This window comes from Solanum tuberosum, unplaced genomic scaffold (assembly GCF_000226075.1).
Source record: "Solanum tuberosum cultivar DM 1-3 516 R44 unplaced genomic scaffold, SolTub_3.0 scf00076, whole genome shotgun sequence".
Taxonomy (NCBI): domain Eukaryota; kingdom Viridiplantae; phylum Streptophyta; class Magnoliopsida; order Solanales; family Solanaceae; genus Solanum; species Solanum tuberosum.
Genome location: NW_006239000.1, coordinates 1,685,387 through 1,698,054, shown reverse-complemented (window position 1 = coordinate 1,698,054; position 12,668 = coordinate 1,685,387). Strand labels below are relative to the sequence as shown.

Here is a 12,668-nt window from a genome sequence, read left to right as displayed (position 1 = left end):
ATATATATATATATTCATTGTAATTGCTATGACTTTTAAGGTAATGAATTATTAATTCACATTTAGTTTTAAAAAAAAAACTCAATTATATTTCCTCATCAATATGTCAGGGTATTGACATGTTTGATGTTACACTATAAAAGTAACACATTTATGTAGGTTGACTAAACAAATAAACAAAAATTCAAAATATTGTTACCATATAGAATTATTAAGTGTAAAAAGTTGATAGGTATGAAAAGATACGCGTAAACACTTGTTACTATACGTTTACATCAAATCAGATATTTTAATTTATTACTTTTCTTCTATTTTATTCTTCGATCTTATAATTATTATATGTGTTTTTTTGCCGGTTATTATAGTATTTTTTAAAAAAATTGGTAACTTTAGTAATCGTATATATTACTTGTTGTTACTACTGTCTTTTTCTCCATTATTTTCAACATGACTTTTTCACTATTTATTTTTTTCATACTTGATTAGTTGATTTGATATACTTTACTGGAACGACAGTTTATCGAAATCAACTTATCTCACACCCATCTCATACCCAATTTGTGAAATTACTGCAAATATGTTGTTGTTGAACTCTTAACTGAAAATTGTGACATGTTGTGTGCTCTTATTTAATCTATAAATAAATATAAATATGTGGATTTAATTTCAAATAATTAATAGAAGCAATGTTTAAATTATTATTTTAACACCCATATGTGTTTCGTGGGTAGTGATAAAATAGAAATGAAAAATGAATTCCACTTGTTTTTACTAAAAAAATGAAAATCTCATATATACTATATGAAATGTCTGTTTAATATCTTTGTGTATATTGATTACACATTGAGGTTGACTTCAGTCATTTTAGATTCAGATGCTTTAACTACCAAAAAGAATTAATTTATAAATTACAGCCTTTAATTATTATATTTCTTACACTTGTTAAGTCATAATTTGAAGTGGGTGAGATTTTTCAAATCAGGAATCCTCTTCTATTTTGCTACTAATCTGCTAATAAAGTCGAAAAACATTAGAATATTTGGTTCAAGTGTCTAGAAACAACCTTTCAATCTTACGAAAGATAATAATAAGATCTGTGCACATCATATAAAATGATCAGTTAAATAATCTTCGTATAAATACAATTGTTTAATGTACATGTTAAATATGAGTAAGAGAAGTTCTTGACTTTGCCATGACATGTGTTCCTATAAATTTTGGTATCTTTACATAAATAGCCCAATGAATTCACTGTCTACTTTCTCTACCCAGTTTACGTATATTATACACCGATTATACATAAATTTTATACAGATTATATATCCAATGGCTATAATCATTGATTATACATCGATTATACATTTAATAGTTATCTATAGTTTAAGCGATTGAGTGAGATGCTATTTAGAGTAATTCTTCTTAAATTTCCTGGTCTAGTTAATTTTACTTTACTTATATTTAGGATTTGTTCTAAATTAGTTTCACTAATCACAGAGTAAACTTCATTAGCAACAAATAGTAACCACGTTACCCTTCGGGGTGGCCTAGTGGTTGAACTTGGAACTTCCATGTTGAAGGTCTGAAGTTCAAAATCTCTTGCCAACGAAAGCATGAGATTTGCTTTTATATGGGTAAAAAAAAAGAATAGTCAAAACAATTTGAGTTAATAAATGAGCAAGCAACGGGTCGAACGATCATGTTTTCATAGGCTAGTTGTCATCCCCAAGGGCAAACATGTCAGACAAATCACTAGATATTGCTCAATTGTTAATAAAGTGAATAGATCCGTCATTCCCAATCTATTCTCTGATTTGAAATCGTGGTTAAAGAAAAAAAATGATAAGAAACAACACCACATGGACGAACTCGATATGTGATATACTAATCCAACTAAATCTAAGTTCAAACTGAAAAGCACCACATTGGAGGTAAAGCGGTCACTAACGTACATGACTTCATACCCAAAATTCAAACCTGAAACCACTAGCTAAGGAAGAAGGAATACTTACGAGTTACGACTCTACACAACCTTATCAGTGTAGATGAAGCAATATAAGAAGCTGGATTTCTATGACAAACGAATTGTCAGTTTTACAAAGCACATCCATTAGTTATGCTTTGCTTCAAAACCAACTTCACAAGACCTCCAAATCTCTAAAACTAATAGATACCACAGAGGAAAGTTCCCTTCCCCCTGCCCAGAAACTGATCATAGCACGAATATATCGAACACCAGGAGTTAACAAAAGGATAATTAACTAGAAGCAAAGATTCAAGATCCAAATTCTGCGACCATCCATAAACAACTGTTATCGGACCACCAAAGTGCAGACTAAAATACACATTCTAAAAAGTTCGGTCAGCATATACCGAATATAATCTAATTTACGATATCCCAAACCCTCCAATATAAAATCTAAGACAAAGATCCACCAGTCTGATGCAGCATAGCATCAATTTCATCTCCATCCTCCATCTCGAGCTGTCGAAAGAATATGTAAACAAAAGTAATGAGACAACATATTACTGATTATATCTAGTGTAGGAAAATGTGGACATATATATTATATATACAATTAGCATGAAGAGGAGCGTTGGTTGGTGAAGAGAAGGGGAGAGAGAAAAACCTCATCAGGAGTCTGCTCAGCCCTGAGGCGGCGACCATCAAACAAGAAGGCAATAGAGTTGAAGTCCACAGATTGCCTATCACAGTAAGCATTCATGAGCTTCTTCAGCTGTGTGCTCCTCTTGATCCTGAAAAACACCTCATTTCCATCCTACAAAAAAATCGTCGACTTCAGAAATTTAGTAATGCTGAACATGGATTATTGTCGTTCAGAATAATCCCACAAGATTTGAGGATACTGACCTACTCCGGCTACACAAATTAGCCAAAACAAGAAAGAAGATAAACAGACGAGCTAAAAGAACAAATTCACACAAGATGGAACAAAAAGTATAGAGTTCTTAAATACTAACATACAGCATTTGTGATTCTGTTTTTTTATCAGAGTTCATCAGGTTTCTTTTCTTTAGAGTATGATCCAAAAAGATGAGGCATGTTCAGAAAGAAAAATAATTCAACATTTATTTATTCAATTTTTCCGTTTATTTTTTTGCCTCCGCTTTTTGAACTTTCTCGGGTAGGAAGTTTAGTTTTAACATGATTAACGTATCAGTTTTAAGGCACAGAAGAAGAAAAAACGGGAATTCAGCATGAGAATATGGACAATGGTCCAATAGAAGGGGATGGATGTATCAAGCTGATATACCTTTTGATACTATCTATTGCGGTAATGGAAGCATACGTGGATTTGTATATTCACAAACAATAGCTTTACCATGTAAACTCGCAACACATTAATAACATTTTCCATTCTTTTTTTAAAGATGAGACAGCTTGCATGCAGCTCGACTATTCCACCATATATGTACTACCTCATATTAACACAAGTACCAACTAATTCTGATCACCCAAGGTTAAGTCGGTTTAGACAGATAAGAAGAAATCACCAAATTTCTTTTGCCTTCACCCTTAGATATGAACCTTGTTCTCCTTCACTTCATTGACCACTATGCCACACTCCTAGTGTGGAACACACTAAAATATTTATGTCAAATCAAGAGCAACTTAACATAAACACAAGCCCTCCACCCTTAACCAGTAACCAGATGTCTCAGGATGGGCCCTGTAATGCATGATCTGTATATAGTCACACTCCAATGAGCGCACAGACACCAGATGGGAAACCCAAAAAAATACATTAACACAAGCACATTACATTGAGCAACCATATATCCACATTTTATCTTCATCCCAAAAGCCCTTTTTGAGTTCAGCGATGAACTCGTTAAGTATAGCTAATATATACATCGAATAAACAAGCAAACTAAACTGATCGAGAACTAGCACAGCTAAACTAACTACACATCAACATTTGCCATCCGTTATCAGCAGGAAAAGGAAAGCTAAAATCCACACTCTTCTCTATGCCCCAGAGGCTTTAGTCTCGCCATCTAGTCGTAAGATCAGAGCAGGATGCACATGATGTGTGGGTTAGGCATACGCCAAATGCTCAAAAACCCGATATATACGTGGAGAAGGATCATCAGGTCCCTTCTCCACGAATTTCAAACCGTGCACAACTACAGCACAGGAACTTCTCGTTTATACAAATTACTCCGTCCTGGTAACTAAATTGAATAACAATCAAAAGTGTAGCAGCATGACTAACATCCCTAATTTGCAAAAACTAGTTCATCAAACACAATTTTCAAACCTAATACAAACATCACAGTCCATAAAACAGAAAAAAATAATCAAAGTAATCACTTGATCAAAAACTAAAACAATTAGCATCATATATAATTGCAGCCAAATAAAAAAAAATGAAATGAAAAAAAAAAACCTGGCTCTTGACTTTGAGGTTAATGTGACCTCCCTGATCGGCGGCGGGCTTCTTCTCCTCCTCCTGTTGAGTGACGCCTGACATTTTTCTCTGCTATTTCTTCTTCTTCTCTTCTCCGTTCTCACTGTATATCTGCCATTTTTTCTGCTCTGAAAACCCTTCTTATACCCAACTAATGGGGCCTTTTTTCTAGAGATTAAATGTACGGTGTAGATGAAAACTAAGGTTAATCTGACGGATGATCTTGTTCCACGTCTAAACGATGTTGTTTCCTTGCCCCAAGGACAAGTGAGAAAGGATATGAACCAAGTTAAGCTCAATGTACAACATTTATTAAGCCTCGTGATTCTCGATCACTTTATTGATTACTAGTTTGGATGATTGTAACGTATGGGAGAAAACGACAGAATTGGTTTCAGAGTGACCTCGTGATTCTCAATTACTTCATTGATCATTTGTTTGAATGATTGTAACGTATGAGACAAAACGACAAAATTGGTTTCAGAGTGACCTCGTGATTCTCAGTTACTTCATTGATCATTTGTTTGAATGATTGTAACGTATGAGAGAAAACGACAGGATTGATCTTAAAGTGACCTCGTGACTCTCAGTTATTTTATTGACAATTTGTTTGAATGATTGTAACGTATGAGACAAAACGACAAAATTGGTTTCAGAGTGACCTCGTGATTCTCAGTTACTTCATTGATCATTTGTTTGAATGATTGTAACGTATGAGAGAAAACTACGGGATTGATCTTAAAGTGACCTCGTGACTCTAAATTATTTTCTTGACCATTTGTTTGAATGATTGTAACGTATGGGAGAAAATGACAGTATTGGCCTCAAAGTGATCTCGTAATTTTAAGTCATTTTATTGACCACTTGTTTGGATGGTTGTTACGTATTGAAGAAAATGAGAAAAATAGTCTTTTATATTTGATACTCCCTCCATTTCAAATTAATTGAATTATTGAAACATTTTTTATTTTTCAAATTAACTTAATTGTTCAATCTTCAAGACTATTTTTAAAATATTCTTCAATTTTACCCTTCATTAGTTAGTATTGGAATTAGTTATTTTAATCATAAATTTGACAATAATTTATAAGGATAAAAATGAAAATCTTGTGAATGTGCACCGGATTGTGAAATCAAATTCAATTTGTCCAATTTATTTAAGTTCGGACAAGTTATTGATCCACTTAATTATTATTCAATTCATTTCAACTCGGTTTATTTATTTCATTAAAAATTGAATAGATATGTAACATAAATTGACTCATGAAAAATATTGTCAAATTATTATTTTTTAAATATATTTTTTATATTTGATATGTTATATATAAACATAATGAATAAACAGTTATATTTATTAAAAAGGATAAATAAAATAATTAAAACTTAATAAGAAATGGACGAAATAAATTGTGGCTCGCATTTAAACCCATTTTAGCACAATCTATTTCGACGTAAGTAGATTTTGAATGAATCAACCCCGATCATTTGTTAAATCAAACTAATTTAATTCATTCAAAATTAACCCAACACACTCATTTGACACCTATCATCCTGTACTATTTGTTTAACAAGAGAGTCAATGTTTTATTGCTTGTTATTGAAAGCTCTCTGCTTTCTTTCAATCCACATGTAGTAAACTTCAGCCACTAATTTTCACTATATATTTCTAAGTTAGGCCTTCTTCCATTTGCATATTTGGATAGCACATTCCACTTTCTCTTCCCAACATATATGATGCATATGAACACCTTGTCATGTCATAAGTTTCCTCCACATTTTAGCAAAAACAAAACATGTGAAGAACAAGTGGGAAATGTTGTTCTTCTCTTGAGAACATAGTGAACAAACTTGGTGGTTAACAATATCACATTTAAACAACCAATTTTGTGTACAACCTTCAAACAATTAGCTAACGTTTGATCATAGATTTTTCAGTATTTGAAAAATTATTTTTACCTATGCACTTTTAATTTTTTTTGTAAAAGCTTGGCCAATAATTTAAAATAGGTGTAATACATAAACATGTTCTTTAATTTGGACTCATTTGACATTTATGTCCTATAGTTTTGAATACGCACAAATAGATGCTTAAACTTGTATAGAATTGAACAAGTAGATATATTCGTCCTACTTGACATCCTACGAGGCAATTTGCGTCCTATATCCTATGTGGTGTTCTACGTGCATTATGCCACGTAGGATGCATATGTATATATATTCAATTTTATACTGGTTTAAGTGTCTACTTAGTCACATTCAAAATTAGAGGGTAGAAATATCAGTTAAAGTCAAGTTAAATGACATATTTATGTATTATGACCTTTAAAATATTCTGATACATTCTACATATCTCTAAGGTCCTATCTTTAATTTGAAATCACTAGACTCAAACGTATACTATTTATTCTCTTAATGAAGCTTTAATTCCATTAATTAAGTAGTAATTAGAAAGGAAAATCTGGATTTTGGTGGTCTAATTTAGAGGCGGGAGATCTCAAACGTGGCGGCTTATAATAAGGACAGGTGTCAATTCATTAGAGAAAAATGGGACCCACCATGTCTTTGAAATTTAAATGAAAAAGAATGAGTCGGCTTTAGTTGAAAAAGAAGACTTAAGGGTGTGGGCCAGGCCCTATTCGATTTGCCTTGACCATGCCAAAGCCCAGTCCAGTGGGCCCATCTTCCACCAACTTGATTAGTCACCTCTCATTTTTATTTTATTTTTTAAAAATAAATAAATTAGAATCACATTAAAAAAAGAAGAGGAGAAAATTACATGGTTAAGCAAATTTATACTACTTAATTACTCATCATAGCTATAATTTGCTATAATTATCACTCGTGACTAATATTGACCATTAATTGCATGGGCTGACTTCGAGTTTGTATAATTAGCCACGTGTGTATATGTATAATTCGCAACTAATAATTCTTTGTTTGATTTGTATTTATATACAATTATTAATATTTGTATATAACGATGATTTCCTTTGATTTCTCAGTTTTGTCATCATATACATTCAATCTTTTTGTGTATAACTTTTTAAAATTTATATAAACGTGTAGTTTTCGGATTTTGTATAATATAATTTATATAATGTAATTTGTATAATATATTTTGTATAATTGTTTAAAGTTCACATGTTTATGTTTGTATCAATTCGTTATTTTAAGTTTTATTATATTTGTATATTTCTAGACTTTATATTACTCAAGTACACAAATTATTGTCCTCTCTCGCTCGCCTCTCTCCTCCCTCTCCCAATCTCTCTCGCCAAAATATACAAATACATATGTATAATCTACAATTATCTAAACGATATACATATACAAGTCACCTCTCTCCCACTCTCTACCCTCTCTCGCTTGCCAGACTCCTCCCTTTCTCAATCTCGCTTGCCACTCTCCTCCCTATAACATGTAGCTACGAATCGTAATTAGCAAATTATAGCTATGGAACGTAATTAGACTATTTTTTAGTGGTTATATGTGAAAGTTCCTCAAAATATAATTGTAACTTTAAAGTTTACCAATACCCTTCACAGTTTACTGTGTTAACTACTCTATTTATTTATTAAGAAAAACATAAATAAATGACGGGGAAAGGAATGATAAATGTGAGAAATTGAACCCTCACAAACGAGGTGAAAGCTCAGCTAGTTAATCAATTGAATTTTGTGTTAACTTTTTGATTCATTTGGTAACGTTTTAATAGTACCAACTCGAAGGGTAACATATCCAATGAAATTCAACAAGTGGGGTTTGGAAAGGATAGAATGTGCACTGATCTTATCACTACCTCGTGGAGGTAGTTAGGTTGTTTCTAAAAAACCTTCGGCTCAAGTGCAACTCATCAAAGTATAAAGGAGAAGAAAACAATGTAAAAAGTACAAGAACAACCTAATAGACACTAGACATCAAAAGTAAAAACTACAACAATATAGCTAGTACAAAACAAAACAACGCAGAACATATATGTAAGGAACCGTAACAAAAACAACAACAAGGTGTGATAACCAAAACATATGAATAAGTAATATCATATACGAAAAACTAGAGACTATATGAATAGACAACTAATACGACCGACATGATACTCTATATTACCCAGACAAATACCTAAATAAGCTAATAATAAGACAATTCTAAATTACCTACTAACTTTCTCCTCTTATCCACGACCTTCAAATCTTCCCATCTATCGAAAGCAAATATGAGAAATGAAGAGGTAAAACAGAGAACAATGAACTTCCACACAAAAACATTGAAACCTTTCAATCGTCAATAATTACTTAAATTAATATAAAAGGATTATTTTCAATTTCAGAATGACCATATCTTTACATTGAAACCTTTAAAAAAATAAAATAATTATAATTATAATGAATTTGTTGAAAATACAGTTCAGTAACCTAATGTATTCATATTATTTAAACCTAATGGACCAAGTGTCCACCTTATCAGAGGCGAAGCTACAATATTATATTCCAATTAGAACGAATTTGGCAACATTTCATTATTTTCTATCTTAGTAGTAATTAGAAAGGAAAATCTGGATTTTGGTGGTCTAATTTAGAGGCGGGAGATCTCAAACGTGGCGGCTTATAATAAGGACAGGTGTCAATTCATTAGAGAAAAATGGGACCCACCATGTCTTTGAAATTTAAATGAAAAAGAATGAGTCGGCTTTAGTTGAAAAAGAAGACTTAAGGGTGTGGGCCAGGCCCTATTCGATTTGCCTTGACCATGCCAAAGCCCAGTCCAGTGGGCCCATCTTCCACCAACTTGATTAGTCACCTCTCATTTTTATTTTATTTTTTAAAAATAAATAAATTAGAATCACATTAAAAAAAGAAGAGGAGAAAATTACATGGTTAAGCAAATTTATACTACTTAATTACTCATCATAGCTATAATTTGCTATAATTATCACTCGTGACTAATATTGACCATTAATTGCATGGGCTGACTTCGAGTTTGTATAATTAGCCACGTGTGTATATGTATAATTCGCAACTAATAATTCTTTGTTTGATTTGTATTTATATACAATTATTAATATTTGTATATAACGATGATTTCCTTTGATTTCTCAGTTTTGTCATCATATACATTCAATCTTTTTGTGTATAACTTTTTAAAATTTATATAAACGTGTAGTTTTCGGATTTTGTATAATATAATTTATATAATGTAATTTGTATAATATATTTTGTATAATTGTTTAAAGTTCACATGTTTATGTTTGTATCAATTCGTTATTTTAAGTTTTATTATATTTGTATATTTCTAGACTTTATATTACTCAAGTACACAAATTATTGTCCTCTCTCGCTCGCCTCTCTCCTCCCTCTCCCAATCTCTCTCGCCAAAATATACAAATACATATGTATAATCTACAATTATCTAAACGATATACATATACAAGTCACCTCTCTCCCACTCTCTACCCTCTCTCGCTTGCCAGACTCCTCCCTTTCTCAATCTCGCTTGCCACTCTCCTCCCTATAACATGTAGCTACGAATCGTAATTAGCAAATTATAGCTATGGAACGTAATTAGACTATTTTTTAGTGGTTATATGTGAAAGTTCCTCAAAATATAATTGTAACTTTAAAGTTTACCAATACCCTTCACAGTTTACTGTGTTAACTACTCTATTTATTTATTAAGAAAAACATAAATAAATGACGGGGAAAGGAATGATAAATGTGAGAAATTGAACCCTCACAAACGAGGTGAAAGCTCAGCTAGTTAATCAATTGAATTTTGTGTTAACTTTTTGATTCATTTGGTAACGTTTTAATAGTACCAACTCGAAGGGTAACATATCCAATGAAATTCAACAAGTGGGGTTTGGAAAGGATAGAATGTGCACTGATCTTATCACTACCTCGTGGAGGTAGTTAGGTTGTTTCTAAAAAACCTTCGGCTCAAGTGCAACTCATCAAAGTATAAAGGAGAAGAAAACAATGTAAAAAGTACAAGAACAACCTAATAGACACTAGACATCAAAAGTAAAAACTACAACAATATAGCTAGTACAAAACAAAACAACGCAGAACATATATGTAAGGAACCGTAACAAAAACAACAACAAGGTGTGATAACCAAAACATATGAATAAGTAATATCATATACGAAAAACTAGAGACTATATGAATAGACAACTAATACGACCGACATGATACTCTATATTACCCAGACAAATACCTAAATAAGCTAATAATAAGACAATTCTAAATTACCTACTAACTTTCTCCTCTTATCCACGACCTTCAAATCTTCCCATCTATCGAAAGCAAATATGAGAAATGAAGAGGTAAAACAGAGAACAATGAACTTCCACACAAAAACATTGAAACCTTTCAATCGTCAATAATTACTTAAATTAATATAAAAGGATTATTTTCAATTTCAGAATGACCATATCTTTACATTGAAACCTTTAAAAAAATAAAATAATTATAATTATAATGAATTTGTTGAAAATACAGTTCAGTAACCTAATGTATTCATATTATTTAAACCTAATGGACCAAGTGTCCACCTTATCAGAGGCGAAGCTACAATATTATATTCCAATTAGAACGAATTTGGCAACATTTCATTATTTTCTATCTTTTGTATTATATATATATATATATATATATATATATATATATATAAAAATATATGTATATATATAAATATATGTATATATGAATTAAATTATGGTAGGTGGTTTGGTCGAAAATTCGAACGGCACAATTGAATGGTCATAATAATGGACGGTGTGGCCAAAAGAAGAATTAGAAACCAATTTCTCTGGTCTTATAAATTAGGGGTGAGCCTAGTATGTATGGCGTTGAAAAAATTCAATTCACTAACTATGATTTTTAAAAATATTACATATATTGTTTTTATATTAAATTAATTTGCTATGATTTCATATGTTAAAGTTTGAAATTAATATTTTACATTATGAAAAATTGATGATTAGAATTTGTTCGACTTCAACTTATATATATTTATATAATAGAAAATTATGATTTTGATTTTTTTGTGAAATGTCTCAACTTATATAACCTGCTAAACATGTTGAAATATTCAAAAGAAAGTAAAAGAAATTTCCACAGTTAATCAATTATACTCTCACACACAAAAAAAATTCAATCAAAATAAAGGTCAAAATTTTAACTTAAACAATCGCCCTAGCTAGTACAAAAATGTAAAAGAATAGATAGTGTCCAAAAAAAAATAAAAAATATCTATCACTTTTGAAAGATTCATTTAAAAAGTTGGAAATATTAGTAAAAAATATTATGTATAAAGAGTGGGAATACAGACTAATTTAATTAATAGCCATAGCAGAAATCATGGTATATAATGAAGGAACTTTATTTCTTTAGTTTTTTGGGGGGCCACTAATATAGACCTGTATATTGGCATGTTCCCACATGACCAAATGAATTATATTGTATGCATTTACTAACTAATACCACAATATATGCCTTAATTCAATCAAGAAAGACTTCAAAAGATGTTTGGATAGTAAAATACATTATATAGTTCAAAAATTGTTGACTTACCTATTCAATAACTTTGATACTAACGGGTCATTTGGTAGCTGATTAGAGTTATATACATCTTAGTTATTTAAAACTAGTTATGAGTGAATCTGTGTATTACTTTATACAAGAATTTATTATATAGGAATTAATTATATATTTATTAGTTATTTCACCTTCTATCCAGCACAAAATAATAGTACATGTGTTAGTTATGTGAATTTCTAAATTAACATAAATAATGTATTTCATATCTATCTATCAAACGTCGTAAGTTATATGAAAATTAATACATAAATAACTTATTTCTAATTTAACTACCAAATGACCCCTAAACGTTTACAAAATGGGTAAAGAAGGATTGAATGAAACAAATAGATAGGGTGATAAATGTTAAAGTGTGATTGTTTAATCAAATTCTCAACAATTAAGCTGCAAGTGATATAAAATTGAGATTATTTATTCCATAAAATTAGGAATTGTTCGAGTTTTAAGAATAAAAAAAAATTGAAATTAGCTGAGACAAGAGTAATTGATATATACTGAATGATTACAAGAATAAAATAGAATAAGATTGGGTTATTTGGCCTCAAAAAATGCATCTCAATTATAAGGAATATATAAAGAAGGGAATAGAGGGGGGGGGGGGGGGGGAAAAAAAAAAAAAAAGGAAGGGAAAAAAAATAAA

At 30.8% G+C, this 12,668-nt stretch overlaps 1 protein-coding gene across 1 annotated transcript; it reads right to left on the bottom strand.

Moving 5' to 3' along the window:
- Nucleotides 1–2,239: 2,239 nt before the first annotated feature.
- Nucleotides 2,240–4,556, bottom strand: LOC102602813 (small ubiquitin-related modifier 2-like). Its single transcript, XM_006346134.2, has 3 exons — nt 4,410–4,556; nt 2,628–2,777; nt 2,240–2,482 (listed from the first exon to the last, which is right to left on the bottom strand). Exons 1-3 carry the CDS (start codon nt 4,491–4,493, stop codon nt 2,417–2,419), a joined length of 300 nt encoding a protein of 99 aa, XP_006346196.1. The 5' UTR covers nt 4,494–4,556; the 3' UTR covers nt 2,240–2,416.
- Nucleotides 4,557–12,668: the final 8,112 nt, after the last annotated feature.